Source organism: Cyprinodon tularosa, unplaced genomic scaffold (assembly GCF_016077235.1).
Source record: "Cyprinodon tularosa strain WSP-4 unplaced genomic scaffold, ASM1607723v1 ctg387, whole genome shotgun sequence".
Lineage (NCBI taxonomy): Eukaryota > Metazoa > Chordata > Actinopteri > Cyprinodontiformes > Cyprinodontidae > Cyprinodon > Cyprinodon tularosa.
In genome coordinates, this window is record NW_024039104.1 from 1,249,393 (window position 1) to 1,276,948 (window position 27,556).

The 27,556-nt window shown below is 37.8% G+C and overlaps 1 protein-coding gene across 4 annotated transcripts in view; it reads left to right on the forward strand.

The window, feature by feature from the left end:
* Positions 1 to 27,556, forward strand: part of LOC119791333 (F-actin-uncapping protein LRRC16A-like) — a 78,100-nt gene that overhangs the window by 39,121 nt on the left and 11,423 nt on the right. For 2 of the 4 annotated variants that reach the window (XM_038297378.1, XM_038297380.1), the window contains exons 5-29: positions 3,013 to 3,134; positions 4,059 to 4,156; positions 4,303 to 4,373; positions 4,456 to 4,529; positions 4,711 to 4,786; positions 13,447 to 13,535; positions 13,809 to 13,903; positions 15,507 to 15,593; positions 16,715 to 16,818; positions 18,033 to 18,110; positions 18,643 to 18,719; positions 19,891 to 19,995; positions 21,081 to 21,150; positions 22,086 to 22,097; positions 22,815 to 22,896; positions 23,024 to 23,123; positions 23,540 to 23,594; positions 24,091 to 24,263; positions 24,575 to 24,643; positions 25,853 to 25,946; positions 26,102 to 26,200; positions 26,339 to 26,467; positions 26,693 to 26,824; positions 26,993 to 27,168; positions 27,316 to 27,403. In XM_038297378.1, the coding sequence (XP_038153306.1) occupies positions 3,013 to 3,134; positions 4,059 to 4,156; positions 4,303 to 4,373; positions 4,456 to 4,529; positions 4,711 to 4,786; positions 13,447 to 13,535; positions 13,809 to 13,903; positions 15,507 to 15,593; positions 16,715 to 16,818; positions 18,033 to 18,110; positions 18,643 to 18,719; positions 19,891 to 19,995; positions 21,081 to 21,150; positions 22,086 to 22,097; positions 22,815 to 22,896; positions 23,024 to 23,123; positions 23,540 to 23,594; positions 24,091 to 24,263; positions 24,575 to 24,643; positions 25,853 to 25,946; positions 26,102 to 26,200; positions 26,339 to 26,467; positions 26,693 to 26,824; positions 26,993 to 27,168; positions 27,316 to 27,403 (2,355 nt within the window). The remainder of the gene's footprint in view (positions 1 to 3,012; positions 3,135 to 4,058; positions 4,157 to 4,302; positions 4,374 to 4,455; positions 4,530 to 4,710; positions 4,787 to 13,446; positions 13,536 to 13,808; positions 13,904 to 15,506; positions 15,594 to 16,714; positions 16,819 to 18,032; positions 18,111 to 18,642; positions 18,720 to 19,890; positions 19,996 to 21,080; positions 21,151 to 22,085; positions 22,098 to 22,814; positions 22,897 to 23,023; positions 23,124 to 23,539; positions 23,595 to 24,090; positions 24,264 to 24,574; positions 24,644 to 25,852; positions 25,947 to 26,101; positions 26,201 to 26,338; positions 26,468 to 26,692; positions 26,825 to 26,992; positions 27,169 to 27,315; positions 27,404 to 27,556) is intronic. The other 2 variants (XM_038297379.1, XM_038297381.1) reach the window with 1 other exon arrangement.

The window sequence follows — 27,556 nt, forward strand, 5'->3', positions numbered from 1 at the left end:
TCTAGTTATTTAATATATTCATAATCTTCTTGTAAACTCTGACAATGCCAGAGATTCTCAATGAGATTCAGGACTTTGATTTGTGCATTCCAACACATGGAAATGTTTATTTGTAAACAATTGAATTGTAGATTTTGCTTTATGTTTTGGATCATTTCTTGTTGGAAGATAAATCTCTGTTCCAAGTCTCAGGTCTTTTGGAGACACCCAAAGGTTCCCTTCCAGAATGTTCCTGTCTTTGGTTCCATCCATCTTCCCTTCATTCTAACCAGCTTCCCTGTCACTGCTGAAGTAAAGTAGGCCCAAACTATGATGCTGCCACCACCATGTTTGACAGTGGGGGTGGTGTGTTCAGGTTGATGAGCTCTGTTGCTTTTACACAAAACCTTAAATTTTTCATTGTTGCATAATAGTTCAATTTTAGTTTTATCTGACCAGAGCATCTTCTTCCACCTGTTTGCCGTGTCTCTCAGGTGCCTTGTGGCAAATTTTAAACAAGATTTTTTATCAATATCTTTCAGAAATGGCTTTCTTCCTTAAAGATGAACTATATGACTAATTGTTGTCCTATGGACAGCGTCTCCCACCTCAGCTGTAGATCTCTGCAGTTCACCCAGAGTGATCATTGGCCTCTTGGCTGCATCTCTGATCAGTCTTCTCCCTGTTTGAGCTGAAAGTTTAGAGGGACAGCCGGATCTTCATAGATTTGCAGTGGTCCGATACTCCTTCCATTGCAATATTGTTGCTTTCACAGTGCTCCTTGGGATTAAAGCTTGGGAAATCTATTGGTATTCATAACCAGCTATAAACTTCTCTACAACAGAAGTTTAAAGCTGATATACTGTTTACAACAGTATATCAAACCCACCTGGTGTATTTCTTGTTCTTCATGATGGTCTCTGACTTCTGAGACTATCACGGAGCCTTGGTTACACACAGTGGGGTTTTATTTATCAGTCATTTAAAGGGATAGTTCGGTATTTTTGACATGAATCTGTATGGCATCCCCATCACCAGCGGCATGCAATCACACTGACTTACCCCTGGCAGCGTCCTGTGAGCAGAGTTATCGTCCAGTTTTGGTCAAGCCGAAAGTAGTCCGGCAGGTTTTTAGGAACAGCGAAATAAAACTTTTCTCTTCCCAAAACATTATGTGTTCAAAAGAGTGATATTTTCGCATCCCAAAAACATTGTAGTGGAAAAAGTCACACGTCGTTATCAATTGGTCCTATTTTCTCTCTGTTCGTATCAGTGCGCGCCGTCATTCAGACAGCGAGCCCAACAACAGCCATGTCTGCCGCGGAGGGAGACATGGCTGTTGTTGGGCTCGCTGTCTGAATGACGGCGCGCACTGATACGAACAGAGAGAAAATAGGACCAATTGATAACGACGTGTGACTTTTTCCACTACAATGTTTTTGGGATGCGAAAATATCACTCTTTTGAACACATAATGTTTTGGGAAGAGAAAAGTTTTATTTCGCTGTACCTAAAAACCTGCAGGACTACTTTCGGCTTGACCAAAACTGGACGATAACTCTGCTCACAGGACGCTGCCAGGGGTAAGTCAGTGTGATTGCATGCCGCTGGTGATGGGGATGCCATACAGATTCATGTCAAAAATACCGAACTATCCCTTTAAGTCAACATTGAATCATTCAGAAATCCTCACTGGAATTCTGGAGAGAGTTTGCTTTACTGAAAGTAAAGAGGCCAATCCTTTTTCACGCCCTACTTTTCCGTTTTTTATTTGTTAAAGATCTGAATAAATTTCATTCCACTTCATGATGAATCTTTTCAAAGTATTATGATTTTATATATTTGTTTGATGCGTAAAAAGTGGCAAAAGGTTTAAGGGGTCAAATACTTTCAAAAGGCACTGTACATACTAAAGTGGGTGAAAGGTGCAAATGCACTGCAAATACATAAACATGCTGAGACAAAAAGTACAGCAAATAAAAAAATGAAGCTTAACACAAAAAAATGCAAAGGAAAAGCACTACCAAAAAGAAATCGGACAATTACTACATCTTCTTTTTCTTGATTCTAATTTTAAACTCTCAGTCTAATGTTTGAATTTATCACTGACCTTTTACATGATATGAGAAAATTGACACTGTGCTTCTAATGTCAATCCATCCGTTTTCTATCACGCTTATCCCAAGCGGGGTCGTTAGGGTTGCTAGTGCCTATCTCCAGCCGTCAATGGGCGAGAGGCGGGGTACACCCAGGACAGGTTGCCAGTCCATCACATGGCAACACAGAGAGAACCATTCACACACACACTCACACCTAAGGAGAAGCCAATTAACCTAACAGTCATGTTTTTGGACTGTGGGAGGAAGCCAGAGTACCTGGATCATCACTTAATACTTTTAATGAGGACACAAAATGGACAAATCCATAGATATTTTCTTACGTTATCTGAAACCTCCTATAATGCTTAGAACTCATTAAAAGCAGACAAATCTAGGCTAAGCCCCTTCAGGCATTTAACTAGAGCCAAAAAGCTGTCAGTCAGTAGAACCAAGGTTCAGAGTCTGATGATTGGTCACAGACTATTCTGTTCCTGCAGCTGAACCCCCATCCTGCTCATTTAGGCTGCAAGTCCTCTGAATGTTTGGACCAAGGGTCTCCTGTGTCCCCACCAGGAGGATTATGGTAATTATCGTCCACAGAGGAAGCATGCATATCATCATTTACATAATTACATTGAACATTGTTAAATAACAAACGTGGTTAGGTTATAAAGTCTTCTATTGTATCAATGAGTTCCTGAAAAGCAGCATGAATATTGACATTCAAACAGCAAAAAGATAGACATCAAGATAAAAACATGTTAACAGCCAATCCATCCGTGTTGAATCTTGCTTTTGCTCATCTTATTTGAACGATTTCTTTCGAACAACAATAAGCAGAGACCATTGAATCATGAAGGGCAAAGCCCCCTTTATGAGCAGGTTATTTGACTGCCGGTTGTGTGGATCATTCATTGTCATTTTCCGCTTTCAGCTACTTGTGGAATATGAGCGAGGCTCGTTCTCAGTGAAGCTGCCGTCTACAGAGGAGGTGAATGATGTGGTTGCTCATATAGGAAACTGTCTGCTGAGGATATGTCCTGGTCTGCCCCCGAGGTAAGTTCAGTCAGTTTGGATCTGTCTGTATCATAAATGTTCTGTTTCAGTCAGATTGTTAGTTTAGTATATGTTCACACTGGAGGCCTCAATGCTTAAGTCTGATTTTTTTTTTTTTTTGCGAAATCCGAGTCTTCCGCGTTGCCGTTCACTTTTCCAAATATACGTGACTTGTATGTGATCTCCTTTCTCGACTGCATGCACGCAACTTCAGCACCCGCATGCGCAGTAGAGGATGCAATGACGACACAAGCAAGCATGTCTTTATGAAAGTAAATATGAATGGTAGTGCTGGAGCACATTTGCAATCTTTAATTTCTTCCAGTGCATCAATTAACACAATCTTTTGTTCTGTTGTTCAGACTGTCACCAAAGATCAGAACAGGTCATATATGGGCAAATAAAATGGGATTTTGGTCACTTCAGACTGCAGTGTGAACGTAGCCTTAACCTTTTCTGTCCAATAGTCTTTTTTCCTCAAGTCCTTAATGTAAAGACATTAAGTTTTAAGGTCTGAAGACCTCTTATGACCCCTAAAAGGCTCCAGAGAAGCTTCAATTGTCTTCCTGAAGGCCTCACGTAGCTCTTTAGATCTTACCATGGATTTCACTTCTCACCTCAGTAGTCAATTAAACTGACCTCTAACTAAATCTCTGGGGTTAAAACAAGGGTTTTCTTTTTTTTCTTTTTTTTTTTTTATTTGAGTAATAATGTTATAATTAAGTGAGTTTTATGAGATGAATTTAGAGTTTTTTAGCCTTGTTATAATACATGTGGGGGGAGAGAAAATTGCAAAGTAGATCTGTCTTTATTTTAACATAGCAGAAGTAGTTCAGTGATCCCTATTTCATCTACAGTTAAAGGAGGATTTCATCTTCCATTACATCCAAATGGATTAACTAAATGCTTCCTCTCTCTTGTCAGTAAAGTGATGAAGAAGCTTTGCATGGAGCCTCCAGACAGACTGAGCTCCCTGCAGACTTTGTGGGAAAACAACAAGCTTACTGAACCGGGACCCTGTGGTAGGATCCTGTCTGTTCTTACATTTATTTCTTTAAAAATCCATATTTGTTGAATTAAAATCCCCACTTGTTACTGTTGATGCTTTTCTGTCCCTGCATACAGTTTGAATACCTGTTTCCTTGTGTTTCGCTGCTCCTGCCTCTAGGGGGGTTCTCTCAGATGTACAGATGTGTGTGTGATTGGTTAGGACTACCTTACAGAGAAGAAGTGCAGTGGGTGAGGATGGCTGCTGCTACAATTGTGCATCAGACCTGCTACGTCCAACTGCATACAGTGTTTTTTATCATTTCCCCTTTAGGATGTTGACACCATCTACTTGACACAAGACAGCAGAGAGCTCAACCTGCAGGACTTCAGCCATCTAGAAAACAGGTCAATGTTTTTTTTGTTTTGTTTTTTTTTAGATATTACTGAATTTTTCTTTTTTAGATATTACATTAAAAAAAGTCTTTTGGAGAAGTGTGATAAATAACTAATAGCATAAATAAGCGGAAGCACTCATGCCAATGTTGTTAGTGAGAAGACTGACCTATCTTCTCCTCTGTGTCATCAGGGATCTTGTGGCTATAATAGCGGTTCTGGAATTCAACCCGTGGTTCACCAAGCTATCTACCAAGGATTACAAACTGGTCAGTATTACTTAAACTTAAAAAAAACAACAACAAAAAAAGATGCAAAACTAAAAAAATATATATTTTTCCTGTTTAATGTCATTAATGGAGAGCATAATATTTTTTCCTTAGACATTACGTAGGTGATTCAGGATTCCCCCTCTCCCACCTGTTGCTAGAAGCTGCTAAACATAGCAAACAAGCAGAACATTTCACCCATGTAGCAAATTGATACTCAGTTTTAGACAGGTTCATATTATACCAGACAGTCTTTTAATCTCTGAAGATTGAATGAAATATTCCTTCTGAAGGGAGCCACTAAGAAGCACAAGCAGACATCTCTGCATATTTCTCATTTCAATTTATTCACAACCACTTCAATTACGACTTTAGCTAAAGATTTAAAGAAAAATCATCAAGAAAAACTATTTTTTTATAATCTTATCACTAAACACCAAATAAATAGGGTAAAACATACAAAGGAAGAATAAACCAGACAATAATATTATAAAATGCACAAAAATAAATACTTAAAAACATAACTAATAATTAAATAAGGTTTAAAAGTTTAATGAGATTAACTGACATTAAATAAATAAGGTAATTATTACAAGGTCAAACAAGCAAAGAAGCCAATTAAAAGAGATATTTTTATTTCTCACTGTATAATTTAATTTCAACCTATATTTATCTGTTTATTGGATTTTTGGGGGGCAATTAATTGTATGCTTATTTATTTTTGGAGCATTTATTTATTTCTGTATTTTTTTTTTTATTATGGCAAGAGTGGTCCTTCATATGTATGCCTCCAATTTTTTTCCCTTTAGACTTAGACAGATTTATTTGTCATTTTGTTTACACAAATGTAAAACTGAAAGAAATTTCGTTTAGAACAGATCTCTGGACAATTTCTTTTTTTTTTTGAATTTTTTTAACTGCAGCCTTGAAAAATAGTAAAAAAAATACATAAAAACAGTAATATAAACATATGACTGTAAATTTACAGCCCTAACATTTTCAGTTTTTTAAATATATATTAGAGATTAGTGATTTCTCCCACTGCATGTTTGGACAGAGGATCAGTCCAATGTTCTCGTCTAATAAGATCTAATCCAAAGTGACAAGAGGTTAATGGTCTCAGGACTGTTGCCACCCCTCCCACCTAGTTCAGCATCCATTACTAACTCTGTCCCAAGCTCTGTCAGTTCTTACACATTCCAGCAGTTTCTCTGTCCAGACATACCTCGGCCTGCACAGATCATTTTGGAGTATGAAAATTAAAACCAGTCCCACTGTTCCCACAAAGTTGGGAGCATGGAATTGTCCAAAATGTCTTGGGATGCTGAAGCATTCAGAGTTCCTTTCACTGGAACTAAGGGGCCAAGCCCAGCTCCTGAAAAACAACCCCACACCATAATCCCCCCTCCAACAAACTTTACACTTGGCACAATGCAGTCAGACAAGTACCGTTCTCCTGGCAACCGCCAAACCCAGACCCGTCCATCAGATTGCCAGATGGAGAAGCGCGATTCGTCACTCCAGAGAACGCGTCTCCACTGCTCTAGAGTCCAGTGGCGGCGTGCTTTACACCACCGCATCCGACGCTTTGCATTGCACTTGGTGATGTATGGCTTGGATGCAGCTGCTCGACCATGGAAACCCATTCCGTGAAACTCTCTGCGCACTGTTCTTGAGCTAATCTGAAGGCCACATGAAGTTTGGAGGTCTGTAGTGATTGACTCTGCAGAAAGTTGGCGACCTCTTCGCACTATGCGCGTCAGCATCCGCTGACCCCGCTCCGTCAGTTTACGTGGCCTACCACTTCGTGGCTGAGTTGCTGTCGTTCCCAAACACTTCCATTTTCTTATAATACAGCTGACAGTTGACTGTGGAATATTTAGGAGCGAGGAAATTTCACGACTGGATTTGTTGCACAGGTGGCATCCTATCACAGTTCCACGCTGGAATTCACTGAGCTCCTGAGAGCGACCCATTCTTTCACAAATGTTTGTAAAAACAGTCTGCATGCCTAGGTGCTTGAATTTATACACCTGTGGCCATGGAAGTGATTGGAACACCTGATTCCAATAATTTGGATGGGTGAGCAAATACTTTTGGCAATATAGTGTATATATATATATATATATATATATATATATATATATATATATATATATATATATATATATATATATATATATATATATATATATATATAATGATCAAATGTAATACAATACAATAACCCATTCTGCAAAACATTCAGCAGTCTAATGGCAGTGGGGAAGAAACTGTTATGGAATCTGCCTTCTTCAGGCCATCATTTTAAAAACACTAAGTTGTTTTTTTAAAGTCCTTCGTACTGTCAGGCTGTTCCTACACAGAGCTGAGGCTGCTGGCGGTCCAGTTATTTTCCTCATGATTTATTGTAAAATGTACTTTTACTGGAAGAAAAAGTGCGATTAATTCTAAAGTTTCATGCTTTTTGTTCATGTTTTTTCTCACTTTTCTAGCCTGTTGGTACTCTCCACGTTACTATGAATTTATGCTTATTTATAGTCTGCATAGCCACATCATTCTGTCTTCGGAGAGTATTAGGATTTCTCCCCCTGCAGTGTTTTGACAGAGGATCAGTCCAATGTTCTCGTGTGATAAGACTCCTAATCCAAATGAGACAAAGAGGTTAATGTCTCAGGCTGTTGCCCCCCCTCCCACCCGTGGTTCAGCACTCCATTACTAACTCTGCATCCCCAAGCTTCTGTCAGTCTTACACATTACCACACGCAGTTTCCTCTGTCCAGACAATTACCTCGCGCCTCTGTCACAGATATTTCTTGTAGTATTGAAAATTAAAAACCAGTTCCTCAGCTTGCCATTTAAAGATTGAAGGAGCATGCATATGTTTGGAGGCGTATGTCTGACTAAGGCTTTGTGGAATACCGTGCATTGTTGTTTCTCATTTAGATGTGGTGCAAATGTTGCGTTTTGATTCATTGGTAAAACAGATCTCTTGTGTTTTCCAAAAACACAAACAGAAGTTGCTCATCAAAACTAATCTTCCTCCTTTTTATTCAAACTTTTTATATTTTTTATTCTTTCTTACCAATTCAGCTCTCCCTTCCTAAAGCCTTCCTTAAAGCTACTGTAAATTGCATACTGGCTATCAAGCAACAGGGTGCCCAGATCACTGCGGCTATCACTGCTTCAACTGTTCTTTTGAGGATAATTGACAAAAGGTCAGTTTATGCTATTAATGTGCCTTGCATGGTTTAAGCTAATAAAAACAACTTAAAGTAGCCTGACGTAGTCCGACTCAATTCTAGTCAGAATATGAGTCTGATACTGCTCCATAGAGCTATGATTATGGGGCGTGTTTTGAACGAACCAGGAAAAAAAATGCCTCTGCACTCAATTGGATAGATCTACAACCAATAAGAGCAACGGAGTGCGTGACGTATCTTAAGCGAGGCATAGTTGTTGTCCACAAAAATCAAAGCGTGCAGTTTCACGCCTAGAATAAGAAGATGAGACTTGATCGCGTTTCTCTGTTCCTCTTTTAAAATTAATTTGCTGTCGATATCTTCTAGAACAGACCTAATAGCAGAATCTACTCACCCAAACTCTCCAGCGGCAGCCATTATTGTTGTCACCCAAGCGCGCTTTGGTCACGTGGTTGATAACGTTACTCTTGATCATCTGTCCATCATCGTATAAAGCCCGCCCTGACAATTTGATTGGATCGCCTGACAGTGGGCTTTAATACTCGCGCTACTATGGAGCAGAGCCAGACCGAACTTCCCCGAACTCAAACCTTGTGGGCGGGACTAAGTTCGGACTGGCACCCAGGCTAAACTTAAAGGGTTATGAATGCAGGTTTTGAGTTTGAAACCCACTCCCACAGACTGCCACTCTGGGTCTCTGAACAAGACCTTCAACCCCCAATTTCTCCCCGTGTGCCCCATGATGGCAGCCCACTGCTCCTCAAGGGGATGGGTTAAAATGCAGAGGTAAATTTCTCCAATCTGAGATCAATAAAGTTCAGTTATTATTACTTTTATTAATGCACTAGTTACATATCTTTGGCTAAATATTAAACAAGAGAGAGAGCTGTTTTAAGTTGACTTCTGCTGTGGGGAAGAGGTGATGCAGCTCGCTTTATCTGGGTTCCTACAGTCTGGAAAAATGTGAGGATTTATCCAAGATAACACTGCAAAAACGATCTAGAAATAAATGAAAAATTCTTAATTTAACTGTATTTATTTGAGTGGGTAATAGGATGATTTACCAATGGAATTTGTATTTTTACTCTTAAAATAAGATTAGATAATATGCACTTGAAATAAGACAATGCAGTTGGTTTTTTCTTCTTTCAAATATAAATTGTATTGTTCCATTGGCAAAGTGACTATATTAGCTCCTCAATTCAGGAAAAATTGACTTATTTAGATTTCAATGCTTTGCAGTGTAGACCAGTTCACACTGATTAGAAAATATTATATATAAATATTTATATCTGATCCTCATGTCCAAATGTTTCGTTTGCCCGTTTGGCCATCCATCCAACCACAGCACAATAATGTGCTTTAGGTTTTCATTAAAGATTTAAATTTTTATGTTTGCAAAAGGTCTAAAGTAGTCAGAGAACTTTATTAATTCGTGAATATTAGAGACTGTGAGAGTGGGGGGACAGTTTCTGCAACTTTAAAGACTGGTCTAATGATAAGTAGATTTTGGGGATTTTTTTCTGTAGATTTGACTAAAAACATTTCAGAAAATTGCTTGAAATCATATTAGATATATAAACATTACCTGTTTATTAATAGCATATTATATACATGTCATACCTTGTTTAATTTTGTGTGCACATATAAAAAATCAAAAGGAGATGCATGAAGGGATGGAGACGAAAGGGCAAAAAGTGCTGCCTGGGGAAAAGATGAAGGATGAATAAGGAAATAAGTCTGATAGAAAAAGGAAATGTTGGAAAAGAAGAAAAACCCTGAAGGGTTACAAAGGTTCAGCTCCATCAAACCATGCCGTAATATGTTTACTGTTAAAACGTCGAATATATTTCATTAAATAAAAACTAAAACTGAACCTTTATGTCTAGAGCCTCAAGAGAGAGAATAAGGTTGTTTAGAAGATGAACAAAATCCAAAAGCTGCAGGCTTTAAATTGCAGTCTTACCACCTTGGTCAAACAGATAAGGAAATTCTGTGCTGTAGATTAGATAAACACACACACACCCATGCCCGACAGGCTTTTACAGCAAAAGATTATGCTGCTCATCCTCAGTTCAATCAGGCTATTAGTCTTGGTGGGATAATCAAGATGTTGAGCCAAAATTGAGATAAGACGGGAGGATGAGAGGACTGTAGCGATAAGAGGACTAGCCTTCTGCTTGCTTCATGATTGGATGATTTGTGTGAAAGCATGTGCTGTGTGACTAGAAGTCAGGTCAGGACAGCAAATCATGACCACACTGGTATTTAGTGAATAGTAAATGGTACAATAAGCATGCAGACAGTCACTGTGCTGAGGTTTCTGTGGAATAAACGCTCTTCTTGTGTTTTCTGTTCAAATATTTTAACCCCTCACTGCTCTCATATTTTTTCCACTTTGCTTTCCCTCCTTCTGCTTTAATGCTCATGGTTCTCCCAGATAGCTGAGTGAACAAAAGCCCCCTTCTTCCATGTTGTCCTCTCATTGTCTCTCTTTCCCCTAGTATCACTCCTGACTTTCTCTCCTCCTTGCTGCAGCGTCCTGTCAGACAATGATTCTCCTGTCTGTGCCAGCAGGCCAACAGAAGCAGTCCTTGTAGCGCTGATGTTGTTAATCAGGAATAATAACACAACGTTCCAGCAAGTTCTGCCATCATAATGGAAACTGTTTGCGTTTATTGTAAAAACTCTTTCTGAGTCTATGTTGATGCGTCACACAGTGCACGTCAGGCAATGACGCAGCACACAGTGAAGTAGGTCAGTGAACATCTAGGTGGAGTTTCAGCTGTTGAATCTTTCATTTTGTCTAAATATGGGTGCTTTCTGTGCTGTGCTGAGATCACAGAAGAGAGGAAAAACTCCTCTTCATCTGGTCTGATGTCTCTGGTGTGTTTTAGTCTCACATGAATGTTTTTATGTGGAGGACAGAATTTCTTTTCCACAATCTTCTGCTTAGTTTTATTTGGCAGGTAAAACTTTGTGGAAGGCTTTTTGTAAACAAATACCAGAGGGATTCTGCTGGCTAATAGTAATCTCAAGTTCAGATTTTTATTTATTTATTTTTGACAGCATAGGGGAGCCGTAAAACAAAGGGTAATTAAGATGAATGAGTTTAGAATTATTTATAATAAAGATATATTAAGAGCTGGTTGGGTTGATCTTTTTTAAATTTTGTAAAATCTAACAAAAAAAGCCCCAAACTCCTGGAAGTTTTACAAATATGTATGGTTATAGAATGTAAGTGGTTGGTTTTGGTTAGTTTTGGGTTATTTTCTGCAGTTAGAAGAAATAATTTTTTGTAAAAACAAATTCTTAGTTTAAAAAAAAAAAAAAAAAAAAAAGGACATAAGAAACTGTAGAAATACCAAGAGCTTAGGGAAGAACTAGAAAGAGACTGAAAAGTGAAGGCAGCTGTAGTACCTATGATCATCAGAGCACTGGGGGCAGTGACCCCCACACTACCACACTGGAGAATTGCTTCAACAGATACCTGGAAGAACATCAACATTTCAGTCCAGAAGGGCAGAGTCCTAGGGACATCTAAGATACTGCAAACTCTTAAGCTTCCAGGCCTCTGCTACATAAACATGGTAACAGGTATTTACTTTCAAACTTTATTTTTTGTTCTTCATGGCATCATTTTGGCCTCCATGATTCGATTCTCATATAAAACAGGTTTTCCTGAATATCATTCATTCAAAAAGCAGTAAATTTTACTTTCTATTTTAGCTGCTGCCCTTTCAACTCCCAAACATTTAACAAGTGATTCATAGAAGTGCAGTCAGATTATCGATGGAGACATCCACAGCTGTGATTACTGGACTCCCAGTGATCGGCTCATGTTTCCTCAGAAATCTGGACCAAACAGATGGCTTATTTTTAAGGTTCAGCCATGGTAAAGGTTTTATTTATGTTAACCTACTCTTCATTTGTATTCTAACTGCTTTTATTCTGTTATATTTACTATATTTTGGGCCGTTTTTTATCTTTTAATTGATTGATTTATTATCTAGTAATAATTTTGCATTCATTGTTAATGTTTTAATGGGTGTATTGATTATTTATTTTAATGCTCGAAACATTTTAATTCCATTTTATGGAAGTTTTGCCCAGAGGAGAGATCTAAAGTTAACACACAGCTTCAGTCGCTTCAGCTAGTAACCACTGATCAGGCCCGAAATCTAGGATTGCTGGATTCAGACTTGAACCTCCAAAAGCATTTAAAGACAATTACAAGGTCGGCTTTCTATCACCTAAAGAACATTTCCAGGATTAAAGGACTAATGTCTCAGCATGATCTGGAAAAACTAATCCATGCGTTTATTTTTAGTCGAATTGTTTACTGCAACGGTGTTTTCACAGGTCTGCCTAAAAAGTGGATCAGACACATGCAGCTGATCCAGAACGCTGCTGCCCGTGTCCTCACTAACACTAAGAAAGTAGAGCACATCACCCCAGTTCTAAAGTCCTTACACTGGCTCCCTGTATCTCAGAGAATAGACTTTAAAATACTTCTGTTAGTCTATAAATCTCTGAATGGCTTAGCACCTAAATACATCACAGTCTTGCTATCAGTGTATCAACCCTCCAGACCACTCAGGTCTTCTGGCTCCAGCCTGCTCTGCATACCTAGAACCAGAATTAAACATGGAGAAGCAGCATTTAGTTCCTATGCTCCACTTATCTGGAACAAACTTCCAGAAAACTGTAAAAGTGCGGAAAGCCTGAGTTCCTTTAAATCAAGACTAAAAACACATTTGTTTAGGATTGCCTTCGACTGTTCTAGTTAAACAGTTCAACTAAAATATGTTTTCTTTAATCCAACTGTTTTTAATATTATTTTTTGTTTCTGCATTTTTTATTTTATTTATTTTTTATTTTTTCCTACTTGCTCTGTTTTATCTTCCTGTATTTTAATCATGTAAAGCACTTTGCATTGTCTTTGTACTGAATTGTGCTATACAAATAAATTTGCCTTGCCTTGCCATAACTGTTCCATGATGCCATATAAATAAAGGTGTTGGTCTAACTAAGAATTTCTGTCATTTCATTTCCATCTTGTTTGATTACAAAAGTGTTTTATCCAGGCTAATTTGTTCCAACATAATAGGTGTCTTACCTTTTAAAACATTTCTACTACCTATTAGTAGGAAAACAAATTTTCGTGGCTCTGATTCAGAGAGATGATATTTAAGCATTTATAAGGTTATTTATCTATATATTTATAAACAATTGATTAAACACATGGGTGGAAAACGGTTTTGTTTTGTTTTTTTAAGTGTGCCAAACGGGAGCTAGAATAGACAAAATTACAATCTGTTGATACTAAATGGGGACATGGTGGACTTACCCAGTGACTGACCCTATTGTAGACACAAGCCTGCAACTAATTTTTTTTTTTCAATTAATATAATTATGTTATCACAGCAGTGATTGTTTTGTCTCTTGTCCTTTTAGTCTGCAGACGTGTGCGAACAGATTCTTCGGGTGGTTTCTCGATCCAGCCGACTGGAGGAGCTAGTGTTGGACAATGCAGGACTCAAAACGTAAAGGAAACATTTAATTAATCATATTTCTGTTTCAGGTCAATGATGGAGTATCCTCTGACTCAGCTTATTGCAGCCTGGGTTTTTTTTAGATCATAAAACTAATTTGAAGAAAACAAATTTTCTGTACAATTGAGTTTTCATGAATAACTTAATAATATTTAATGTTGTTCATTTCAGCTTTATCACTTTAGTTCAATTCCTTCCTGGTATATATAACTGTTTTCTGTTTACCAAACTCATGCAATCAATACATCCTTTCACAACTTGCAGAGAGTTTGCCCAGAAGCTCGCTGCTGCCCTGGCCCACAACCCCAACTCAGGACTTGCCTCCATTAATCTGGCTAACAACCCTCTGGAGGACAGAGGTGCAGTAAATGTTATGATTCTCTGATTATATTATTACTGTTACTGCAATTGTTTTCTGTGCTATCCTTCAAATGGGTTCAACCGTCTTCTCATTCAAGATAACAGAGCATAGTAGATCCGGTTAGATATATATTTATACAATGTATGTGTATTTACGTATGCATATATATATATATATATATATATATATATATATATATATATATATATATATATATATGAATGTATATATAAATTTATTGATATATATATGTATGTATATTTATCATATCTATTAAAAATACAGTGCAATTTATTTATAAAAATAATGCTACTTTCACACCTAACCTGATTAGTGAAACTAAAAAACATCTGCTGCTACATTTTTAATGTTTGTACAAATTAAGATCAGACTCGTGTCTAGAGCATCATAATGCTTGTGTCTTCAAATGCATCTGATGCTTCTGCTGCTCTCGTGTTTAATGGCAGAGAGTGGCTTGGTTACATTTGCTGTGATGAGCTGATAAAAAGTGGTTTTAATATATCTTTATGTAAGAAAGTGCACCTCAAAACATCATCTGTGCAGTCATTTTATCAAGATTACGGTCCTGCCTTCAAATATCTTTTCGCTGTCGGGGCCACACATACCCCCATATACCGGCAGTGTTCTGTCACTGGGGAATCCCCAGCAGCAGCTGCCTCAGGCTCGGTCACCTCCCTGTGTTTTTTTTTTTTCCTATACCGTGGCGGCTGAAAATAGATGTTAGCGTTTTTCATGTACGTAATACAAACTACAAGCACCAAGATAATAAAAGCCCACCTCAGAAGCTCAGTAGCTCATGAGGTGCTGCTTTGATGCGTCAAGATGCGCTGCTTCTGCTTCTTGAGACGTGCTGCAGGACCTTTTGATGCACCTTGACGCATGTCAACCATTGACTTTGCATCTAAATCAGCTGCTTCTGCTGATGAAATTACATTAGGTTTGAATGTAGCATAAGGGGTTTCTTAAAAAATCACTACAAAATATCCTGTAATTGTTTTTAGAAAATTACTTAGGCTCATTGTCAGAATGAATTTCTCATCAATTCTGGCAGGGGTGTTTTTAACTCTTCTTTTATACAATAGTAGGTATAAAATTCACCTTCAGTGAATTTTGCAAACATAAACTAGTAGAAGATATCAGATTGAACTTGCATATTCTGTAATCATGATTTTTACTCCTGATTTAAACTACTCACATTTTCTTAAACATATACCTGCCTTGTCTAAGCTTTACTAAGCGGTTGGTGGAGAAGCCACCCTGTTTCTGTTGCCATTTATAGAAATGCAAACACTCTTCAGAGAAAAGGTAGTATGTTCAAACTGGGTAGGGATAGTCCATATATATATTCATACAATACATAATTGTTAGGATTTGTAAGAGAAGCTCATAAGCTTAGTGGGCTTTTTCCTTTCAAAATATTGTTTATAAATGATTGGGATCATTTCCATGTTTCCACTATGGTGTGTAAAGGTAAAAATCAGCTTGAACTGATGCAGGATCTGAATAACAATGAAAGCGGAAGGATCTTTACCAAATTGCAGGTATTATATGGTTGTTTGTTTTCTTCCGTCTTCCTGCAGGTGTTGCTTCACTCGGTTCCCAGTTTGCCAAACTTCATTTGGGGCTAAAGCATTTAAACCTCTCCAAAACCTCACTTTCACCTAAAGGTATGTTTGCTTTTGCCATCACACAGCTGTGGAAACAGGATAAAAGGCTTTAAATAGATTTCTGTTTCACTGTTGTTGTTTTAATTTTCATTATTACCAAAAACATTTAATTTCTGTCATCACTGTGATTGCATCTCCAGCTGACCTGCAGCTAAGACACATTAGTGCAATGATTGATTCTAAGTGCATGGAAGGAGATGATTGGTGTTTGGGGATATGTACCTCTATCTGCAGAAAGAGTGCTCTCTAGAGCATCTTGCTTTAGTTAATTAAGCTCTACTACTTTCTACATAATGGAAAGTCCTCTCTGCCCGTCAGTATGCTGTGAACGTTCAGCAGAAAGTTTCGAAATAGTCTAAATCTTATGTGAAAAAGTAGATATCTGTCGTCAAACATGACTTGCAGATTACATTCCTTATGTTTCCCAGTCCTGCTCTCTGTACTAGGCGCAGCCTGTCAGGACTCAGTGACAGCCTGTTCTGCTCTCAGACGATCAATAGCGCTATCATATTTCCACTCCGTAGGTTTGAAATGATTTGTCCTCCTTAAACTGTCGCCTGATTTTCTAGCTAAGGGCCCAATCTATAATCTGCACCCCAGAGGATTGAGGGCTCTTTCTAAAATATAATTCTGTTTATTCTTTGATACTAGTTGAATCTTTATCTCTCTGTCCAACTTAATCAGAGCAGTCACTGGGTTTCTGATCCAAAAGTCTGTCAGGACTTCATGGTGTAAATGTGTCTGTTCAGCCTGTCAGTCATGTGATGGACATGACAGATCAGTGTGTCAGCATCAGGCTGCTTTAGAAACACCCTTTTAAGCGCTCAAATAAATAAACCGCCGAAGCACTGCAGGGGGGTTAAAACACCCGCATCTACAGGCATACAATTCAGTTCCCTTTCCATTTTCATTTTGGCAGTTTTTAGGGCATAAAATGAGTGGAAATAATTGAGTATAGCAGGACATTGGCTTGCATTTTCAAAACTGTATAGATAAGTTTACTTATTTATATTCAGGTCCTCGCGTCTCTAGGCTCCACCCGCTGATGGTTTCCTCCAAAATGCTGTCAAAAACATCAAGCTGACACTGCAGGGCTGTTGATATCTGTCTGTGTGTTGTAGGGGTGAATAGCCTTTGCCAGTCACTGAGTGCCAACCCATCCAGCGCCAGCAGCCTGGTCCATCTGGACCTCTCAGGGAACATGCTCAGAGGAGATGACATGCAGGTGAATGTCCCACTAAGGCTGAACAGCTGAATAAGCAGCAGATAAAAGCTGTGGATGGAAAAGTGGAAAACACACGTTGGTCTGTGTGACCTTAATGCAATAGTTGTAACTGATCTTTCTCTTGACATTTATCTGTCAATTAAATACTTTATGTATTTGTTACAGTATTAGGTTTTTATTTAAAAGAAGAAGCTAAATAAAATTTTGTTCTATTTACCCCATTTTTATCTTTTGGCTTCACTGTTATAAAAAGAACACAAAGCTTGTTTAAATGCAGCCGGATTTGATTCTGAAAAAGCAGATTAGAGGGAAGTACCTGGTCGTGTCATTGTAATAGTCATGGAAAGAGTAGTGAATATTTTAAAGCTGCATGCTTTTGTATTTAGCCCCAACTGAGACAGCTCTTTCCAGAACCAACTTTTCCTGCAGACAGAGCTGAGAGTATTTTAGATTATTTCTATACCAGCTTTAATAATCTGGTGATGGAAATGTTTACCAATTCTTAGTTAGTTCAAGCTTTTCTGCAGAACAGGAGATGTAAAGTTTAGCCACATATTCTTAAAATGTTCGGACCTAGAGTTTAACTATGCAACTCCACTGAGAATATTTCAATTGAGACTTTTTACTGTACTGGAAGGTGATCCCCAATGCCAGAACCAAGTCTTTTAAAGCCTCTAGCAGGTGTTACTCCATAAACTGTCAGTATTTAACTCCACCCATTCTTAATAACTCTGCCAGCAGCACAAAACAACCCTATATTATTAAAGGTATAATAGAGGATTTTCATGAATTTTTGAAAAGACCCGCGCTCTCCACTTTGAAAAATAAATTCACATGCACAACCCTACACCCGCTCCCGAGAGGGAATGTCTGTTAAACACATGCGAGAACGTGTACGAGCCTATTTCTCCTTGTGTACGCTGTTTAAAAGTTGCTGTTTGCATCGCTCATACACGCTTACTTTCCAAAAGAAAATGAACATTTTCCTCTATGTCAGACTCACCACCCGTAGATAAAAATGGTGATAGGTAGGACGGCCTTACATAAACATATCCCCAGAATAATTGACAATTAGGAGGACCCCTTATTTTGATGATCCACCAAGAAAAAGAATATCCTCCACTATACCTTTAAGTTGAATGGTGGGGATGGCTTTTTTTCCCAGCAGACATGATATTTAAAATCTTTTGGACTCTTTTTTTCTTTTTTTCCAGCATTTCTACAACTTCCTGGGTCAACCTAACAGCCTGGCAACACTCGACCTCTCCAACACAGACTGCTCCCTGGATCAGGTGAGGCGGCTGCATAAGAATCTAATGAAATTGATATTTTTTGAGTAAATGTTTCAATGCATCAGCAGAACATATGCCTAAGATTTACAGCATTACTCTCTGTGAATCGTTACGTACTGTATGAGTTGTAGCTAACCAGAAAATGAAGTGCGAGCCATGAATAAAGTTGTTGCAGGAGGTTTAATCTAATTCTGCACACCCATTCAATTTGCTGTTGCAGGTCACTGGGTGATGAAGTGGTTCTGAATCGTGCTGGTAATTCAGTATATTGACGTGGGTCTGAGAGCCAGCCACAGATTATTGATTAGCTTGAGATGTAGCCAGCTGTCAGACAGTCAAACTCATCGATTTACCCCTTAATCATATTTAGCCTTTTACAGTCAGATGGACATGTGAACACATTCGATTCTACACAACAGAATCATCTGTTTCTATAAAAACTGCTGGTTTTAGGACTCCCCGACAGTCAAAGTGCAAAAACAAAGTTACCGAAAGAAGTGTGGTAACTTGTGGGTTGTTTTTTATGTTCCAGGTTTGCTCAGCTCTGCTGCGAGGCTCAGCTCAACACCTCTCTGTTCTCAATGTGTCGAAAAGCATCTTTCCTCACAGGTAAATGAATATCAACATTTTATAATCTAAAGCTGAAAAGAGGCATCTTCTAAATCTTGTGTGTATAGTGAATATTCTATAAATATAAATAAAACATGAGACCAATAAACTAAAATTATTTTTTTCTGGTGAGAGTTTGAATCCTAAAATGACTCAGAGAGACTTGATCTCAACAAAATGTTTGTTAAAAAAAGCCCTAAGCAGAGTAATGTGTGAGAAATAATAGAGTTTCTTTATAATTTTAAAACTCTGGATGAGAAATGGAATAAAATAATTTATTAAGAAGAGAACTTGTATTTACTTTGACTTGTTTTCCTCCCGCTTTTCTTAAATTCTAGCAATACTTTCCCCATAAGGGTTTTCACTTAGAACTGAGTTAAACCGACACACTTTATTTTAGTTTTTCTTACATTTACCCATTAGTGTTTCACTTTAAGTATAAATGCACAATGAAAAAAGAAATAATGGTTTTACTGCCTGTTTGGACCACAGATTCCGATCTACTGAGCCTGTTTGCTCTTATTGGTCCATAGTGACAACACTGGGGCTGCAGCTGATTACCAAATAAGTCATTTTTCCAAACTCAATAACTCCACCTTATGGAATTAATATTTAGTTAAGGATCAATCAGTTCTTCTTTGAAAAGTCCAGAAGTAATAGATTATGAAGTATAGTTCATTGAAGTTTCTCACATTTAAACAAAAGTAGCAGAAAAAGAAATTTGAGTCATAAAAACCTGAAACTTTGCAAATAAACTTGTTTTTAACCCTGGATTAACTTGAATAATAGAGCATCCTGTTGAGCATTTTCTGCTTTATTCCTGTTTTCTTGCACTGAAACATTGCAGCACAAATGTTAGCATGTGACACCTGCTGGTTATCAGGAGCAATTACTTAATTTAAGCAAGGGAAAGAACTACTATTGCTTGGTTTTTCTGTAAATTGGGTAAATCTGGAATTAATCTCATATTTCTATAGGTCTTCATTTTACAGCTCTCAGTTATAATAAATCAATTAATATAGCTTTGCTTGTGAAGAGCAGAGAAATGTTTTAATTGATTTATTCTTCATTAAAAGTAAATTATTGACATTGCTTTTAATTTAAGGTCACACTGGTTTCATTTTTTCCCTGTTTTTTTTTTTTTATTGTGGTGGTTGGGGGGGTTGTGCAGGAAAGGCAAAGATGTGCCTCCATCGTTTAAACATTTCTTCAGCTGCGCCGCGTCTCTCAGCTCCATCAACGTGTCAGGAACCAAGCTGCCGCCAGAGGCTCTCAAGTGAGACAATAATCTGTTAACAAGTTCAACTTTATTCCCTTACATCTTAGCCCTTATTCCCCCATAAAGTGATTCTCATTTTGTTTTCTCAGCTCTTCCCATTCAAACACGACACCTTCCACATTTACAGCATCAGCAGCCATAATAAAGATCTTTAAAAAGACTTCTTAACAGATTCATCTTAGTGGCAGTATTCCACCCAAATACATAAATAAATATTGGTCAATCTTTAGTTTAGATCTACCCATCTGAGAAAAAAAATGACATTAAAGGAGCAATAAGAAATCAGTCATTGTTTTAGATAGAAATAACTTCAAAGTAGGGATGTGAAGAACTGAATGTATGATTTATAGATGGATTATGGTGGGATTTCACACATCACTTTGTGTTGTTCTCCAGTTGTTTATAAGCTGCATTATAAAGTTATGAGTTACCTACTTCATTTGACATGGTCCTCAGAAAGGTGATACTATTTTACTTTGTATTTATTCCTCATAAATATTAACATATGAGGCAGCAGATAAAAGGGGAGGGGACAGACATCCTCATATCATGCTGATTAATTCACCTTTGCATCACAGTCTACTGACAGACTGGTCCATAAAACATTAAAAGGACAGTCTAGGTCACATATTTTCTGTTTTTTCACAAACCTCACGTAGTCATTTCCTAATTATTAGAGGTAGTTTTTTATTTCAGATGTTTCTTTCATTTTTTAACATTTTCTTCCAAATGTTTCTGGTTTGGGGTTATATAACACTTAGCTGAGTAGTCTATGATTTTCCACACCTGACTGATCCATTTTAAGCAGGTTTTAGATGAATGTACTATAACTAGGATGTAGAGCATTATCTGCCTTTGTCTTAAATTAAAACTCACCTGCTTTGCACCAAATGAATCACCTCAAAGGTTTTAAATCAACAGCAAACATGTCAGAGATGTTGGTTCTGTTGACCTTTTTTCTTAGTCTTCTTTACCTATTTCTAAACTAATTGTCGTGCTGAAATATGATTGTTTTATTAAAATAATCCTCTTGCAATATATTTATTTATCTATTTTTTTTTTTACATGTAAACTTTGTAAAGAGCACTTCTACTTGGCCTGGCCAGTAATCCCAGTTTGAAGGATGTGTCTCTGGATCTCAGCTGCTGTGAGGTAGGACCATTTTAACACTAAGTAGAAAACCATTCATGGGTTCTAGAGGAGTGACTGAATTTACTATTCAGTGGCTCAAATGTGCAAAATAAAATGTATAAAGATCCCCTCATTGTGTTGAGAATAAATAAAAAAAAATGAGAGCACTCACACATCTATATGACCAGCTTTTTACATCCATTAGAGAAACAAACTGCAAAGATTCTGCGAATAGCTTAATTAAACCCTATTAGGGGTTAATTTAAACCTAATTGGGTGAATCAGAATACTTAACATCTGGATCAAAGGTTTGGACCGCCTGTCTGCACTCTCCTCTCACTCCTTTTTAGTTGCAGTCTAAATTTCTTTTGTCAGCTAAATTTTTACTGTTTGCAGTTTACATCAATTTGAAAGTATCTCTCCTTCAATACGGTGGAAATTTTCAGATGCACTTGAAAACCATTTTGGACCAGTGGATGTGCCAAGAGCCTCCATAATGGACCCATTGGCAAACAGCGGGTAATAAGAGGAGGGGGAGGCACAGTTTCATCACAAGATGCACTAAGGCTAGCTGCCATCTCCTGTCTCGCTTGTTTGAGGAAAGATGGAATACAGCAGAACATAATGGCTGAGATGGCTGATGAATACAAATTATACAGGATGTCCTATTCTAAAAACCTTCTCTGACTGAAGCTTCAGGGTGAAATGATGCTTCTTCAAAGACTCTAATGAAGCGTTCAGCAGAGGCCGCCCTGAGCCAGTCTGAGCAGAGCAACGCAATGTGAAAAACCTCCCGACTTTCTGCAACTCCCTGCTGAGCATGTTATGCATGGCCGTGTGTTTGATGGGTTTGTGTTTGAATACAAGAATGATCATTAAGCATCTGTGGGTTTCGTTGTTAGTAATTGCTGGCTTTGCTTTGACATGCTGTTTTCTCCTCCCAATGCTTCTCTAAGCTTGGCCACTGTGTAAGTATCTATGCACTTATTGCTTTTCAAGAAATCTATCATTTTCCTCTCATTTCTTTTCATTTCCAATTCTTTTCCAGGACTTTGTTCTTCTGTAAATTTGTAGTAAAATTCTTTTTGCCTTTTAAAATATTTTTTGAATGAATAGTGCATATTATTCTTAATTCTGTTCAATAACGGTAATATAGGAAATTCACAACCCTATTTCTTTTGGGGTTTTTTGCAATCAAGGCAAAATTATGTGTTTTTGTCTGCACTGTATGAAAGAGGTTACTATAAAAAGTATTTTCTCTATTTTAAAACAGATTTACAATGATGCTGTGATTTATAATCTGAGATCAAACATGGCTAGCATTACCAAAAGAGTCATGCTCTCTCTCTCACCGTCTTGCAGCTTAGCTGATCTACAGGCTGCCTTAACAATATTATAAACAGTTGTTTACTTTTACCTTTAACTTCTTTAGTTTTTTGCTAACCCTGTATGGTAGCCGTTAGGTTTTACTGTTTCAACCGATCAGAAGGCGGTCACATTTTTCCATCCCTGTCCATCCTAGCAGTCTCACCATCTCATCTCTGTGTCACATTTCTACTGCAATGCAGATTTGAAGTTAAAAATAGAATTATAGTTTGATTCATTACAAATGTTTTTACAAGATAGATTTAAGTGTTTATCACTGCTGAAGCCTCTGTGTTTCTTTTTATTTTATTTTTTTCCAGCTTCGATCGGGTGGTTCTCAGATCCTCGAAGGTTGTATTGCAGAAATCCCAAATATTTCCAGCCTGGATCTCTCCGATAATGGTGCAATTTCAGTCATTTTACTTTTATTCCACTGCAATAAGTCAAATGTAAAAAAAAAAAAAATTATTGGAGAAAAAACACAAAAGCAACATAAGTATGTAGGAATCTTAACTGTCTCCGTGTTTAGGCCTGGATTCGGAGCTATCAACTCTCCTTTCCTGGTTGGCTAAGAACCGCTCAATCAAGCATTTGTCTTTGGGAAAGAACTTCAACAACATCAAGTCAAAGTAAGTCTGCTGGGTTTAGTAAGCATGAGGCTGCTGTGTTTATTCTTTTGTAGGTGGGAAGGAATAACTAGTCAAAATGATTTTGATGATTACATTTTATCTAACTTATTTTCTGTCTGAAGTTCAAGGAGTGCAAAGCTGCAACTATTATTTTCTATTAAAGTTATCAATGTCTGTTAATCACAACTTAAATTATTAAAAAAATATTTTTGTTAGTAACTAAAATAAGAACATGAACTAACAAGGGCGAGGGCGTGCAAACTTCTCAAATTTTTATTTATAAAGATGACTTTTTATTTAAGTTTGGGGTTCTAACAAGACAAAGTGTCAAAAAAGTTCAACAGTGATGAATATGAATTTTCTTGCCCTGATAAATGAATATAGTTCTCCTGTCTTTTCTGTTTTGCTTGTATTAGAAACCTTGCTCCAGTCCTGGATGGTCTGGTACACATGATTCAAGAAGAGGAGTCGGTGAGCATCACCAATGCAGCTTGGTACACAGATCGATATACAGGACAGAAAGTGAAACTTATCATGTCAAGGAACTGTCTTGTTTGATGAATTTGTCTCTACGGAGCGTTTAGGAGCTAATTCTGGTTGTTAGCCTGATTTTGTACAGTCCCTCAGCTCCATCTGCTTTGTCTTATCTCACTGTGTAATGGGAGCTGTAACAAGCTTTAGCTCTGTGTCTGCCCTCCTTTCTCCGCCCCCACCCATGATGGATTGATGGTCCTTCTGTTCTTGTACAGCAAGAATGCAGGTGCATCATTATTCATGTAGGGGTTGGTGAATATTTAATAGCTGGTATTCTGGCTGTGCAAATGAACAGTGAAACAGAGACAGGATTTTTGTTTTTTCATTCTCTATAAATGACCAAAAACAGCAAAAAAAGATACCAAGAGATATTATTGGTAAAGGTGTTAAACCTCTTTTCCTTCCTCTATCATTCCTTCCTCCCCCCCCTCAGCCCCTCACCTCTCTGTCTTTAGCAGACTCCAGACTGAAAAGTGACCTGACCATTGTTCTCAACGCCCTCGGCAGCAACTCCACCCTCACCAGGCTGGACATCAGCGGTAACGCCATGGGGGACATGGGAGCTAAGATGCTGGCGAAGGCTTTGCAAATCAACTCAAAGCTCAGGTGATCTACATGGTGTCAGTAAAGCATCTCACATGGAATGAATTATTATCTGGCTTTTTTTATAGTAAATATAGGTCACATAAAAAAATATTTAATTGTTTAAGGGTATCTCGATAAGCATAACAGTAAGACAAGTTAATAACGAAACAATATGAAACACTTAAATCCATGCATTGCATTACAGATTACAAAATAAAAGTGGATAAAAAATATATGTTAATGCGGCATGAATTTTAGGTAATACACACACATTCAGATGGAAGGGTCCATTAGTCACTGTAATTATAAGGGTGTCTGTGTTTTATGCATAGGACTGTAATCTGGGATAAGAACAACACCAGCCCTCAGGGTCTTCAGGACGTTGCAGCCGCTCTGGAGAAGTAAGTAGGACTGTTTGAAGCACCATGCACATATAAATATGACTGTTCTGCTTATTCCACTGACAGGTTTGCTCATTGTTCCAGCAACAAAAATGTATATTGTGACTGAAGCTGATGTTAAAATCCGAGCTTTAACTGGTAGTCGGCTTTAGTTTTGAACTTGACAGCAATATACCTCTATTAATATCTCTCACTTTCCTCTACCAAGCCTGTCCCTAAATATAATGAGAGAAATCCATTATTTTGAAAATGCATCCTTATCTAAGGGTAAAATATTCCCATGGTTTACTACTTTCGAATTAAAAATTAAATGCTTTAAAGCGTTTTTTTTGTTTTCATGTGTGAGAATAGAGGATAAAGGAAAGAAGGGGGGAAGCAGACTTATTAAAAAACAGAGACCCTTGGGATAAGAAAACAGGCCCTTTGAGGGAAAAGTGAAAAACCAATTAGGGAAAAAAAAAAACACATTTAGTATCAGTTATTCTATCTTGTCTTTTGGATCTTCTGTCTATTGGTTGAATATGCTGCGGTGCCATCCTTATTTCAGAGGAAAATATCTGAAGATCCACCTCTTTCCTCGTTTCAGCTCTAGTTCTTCCAGCAGCTAGTCTCCCCATTTCCCCGTTGAGTTGTTAGGTTGAATTATTCAAAGAATGATGGTTTTTGTCTTTGTGGTCCTTGACTTTGATTCTGTACTGCAGTGCTATTATGTGTCTTTTCTTCGAATATTCAATGTTCTTTATTCTCTTCTGTACCATGTTTCTTCCCAAAGTACTGCACAGTATGAAAAATGTGTCTTTACAAAATTAGACTGGACTGCTGTCCATATTCTCCTTCCTTGTTCCTATATCTTCATTTTCTCTAATTGAATTTATTATATTTCTCCTTCTAATTTATTGTTTTTGCAGGTTCATTTTAAACCCCCGCTGCTGTAGAGCTATCTATCAAAGAGTCATAGCTTTTCACTTAAGTGTTTTAAATACAAATAAGGTGCATTGAATAGACTAGGAGCTCTGGCATTATAAAATATGGTTGTGATAAATCTTGATTGACAGTTGATTCTGGTCTCTTTAATTAACTGTAACTCCAAACATTAATAATCCTTTTTATGCAACATTTTTCTCTCCATACCATTTATCTCTATGTATATTTAGCCTTTCTCTGTAATGCAAACCCACTCTGGAACAATGCTGTCTGTTTGTGCTTTAGAAACTTCACCATTCGCTTCATGCCCATCCCCATCATTGATGCCTCCCAGGCCCTGAAAGCCAGCCCTGAGAAAACTGAGGATGCCTTGCTAAAGGTACACAAAGGATCATAGAAATAACTTTTTTTTCTACCTTGTTAAAAAAAAAAAGATTCTGAAAAACCAACAAAACACAAACCCTTTTAAGCTCTGCAACACTAAAATGTATTAACTATACACGTTTTTTTTTTTTTTTTTTTTTTACTCTCCAGATTGAAACTTTTTTGTACAGGAACCATGAAACTAGAAAGTACCTCCAGGAGCAGGCTTATCGCCTTCAGCAGGGCATCGTCACGACAACCACCCAGCAGGTTAGTGAAGTTTATCAGTTCCTGTTTCCTGTTGATGCTGTGCTTGTCGTTTGTGAAGGATTAATCTTTAAAGGGGATATTTTTGATCAAATGCATCACATGCAAAAAAAAGGCAGAGATTACTGTCTTGTTTTCCAGATGATAGACCGGATTTGCGTCAAAGTCCAGGACCACCTGAACTCTTTGAAGAACTCTGAAGCTGACGCCATCTTAGAAGATGTCAGAACAGCCGAAAATCTCATCAAAGATGCCAGGAACTCTAAAACTGTAAGAAAGGGTCCAGTGAAGTTGAGCTTTAGTGGCCAAAATTAACATTTTATTTAAAAAACAATGTATTTAGGGTCAGTTAGATTTAGTTTCACAGGGGTTGGAGTACATTTAAACCCCTGTGAAACTAGTTCAGGAAATATAAACTTACTTTTTATTCTTGACAATAGTTATCAGATGTATTCACCATGTTTGTTGTGAATATTTCCTTCTCTGTGTGTTTAGCTGCTCCGTAACCTCTACCACCTTGGTTCATCATCCAGAGAAGAGCTGAACAGTTCCTCAGCAGGCCCCATCCAGGAGAAACTGGAGTCCATGGCTGGAGAGGTGACTATAGTCATGGATCAGCAACTGCAGGTGAGACATTTGGGCTGAAGATCTGGGTAAAAAATACATTTCCCCCCTCAGTGATGGGGTAGAAAGACCACAGCTGTAGCCTTAGCCTATAATGTGTAAATGTTTGGTTCACCTACATGTTTATTTAGCCAATGGCGTCTCCCTAATTAACTCATCTTTATTGTTCAGACCCTTTTGGAGTCCATGATGGATCATGCGGAGTCCCTCTGTCCTCACGTGATGAAGAGGGGAAATCTTCGTCCTGAGTTGATGAAGCAGAGCTCAGCCAAGATGGTCGTCCCTAAAAGCTTTGTCACTCAGATCCTCCTGGAGCAATCAGGGGTGGATATCATCAATAAGATCAGGTCTGTGCTGTTAAGAGCGCAGTAACTCTTATGTTTACTAGTTTTGAAGTTATCTTAATTAATTAGTTATCTTTAAACTATTTTATCTTAGTTATTAACTCTGTATTTCCTCTTTTCATCTTTGCATGCCTTCCTAAACTCCCTCAGTGAGGTGAAACTAAGTCTGGCTTCCTTTCTGTCTGATCGCATTGTTGATGAGATCTTGGAGGCTCTGTCCACATCACAGCTAACGCTGGTAAGATAAGATTAGTGAGCCTACATAAAATCAAACAGATCCATGTTAGCGTCAAAAACTTTGGATTTCAAAGTTAAAGCCTGACGTTTTACTTCTAATATCTAAGTTCACCACAACCAAACCCTTTCTGCTGCCTCCTCCTTGTTTTCCTCC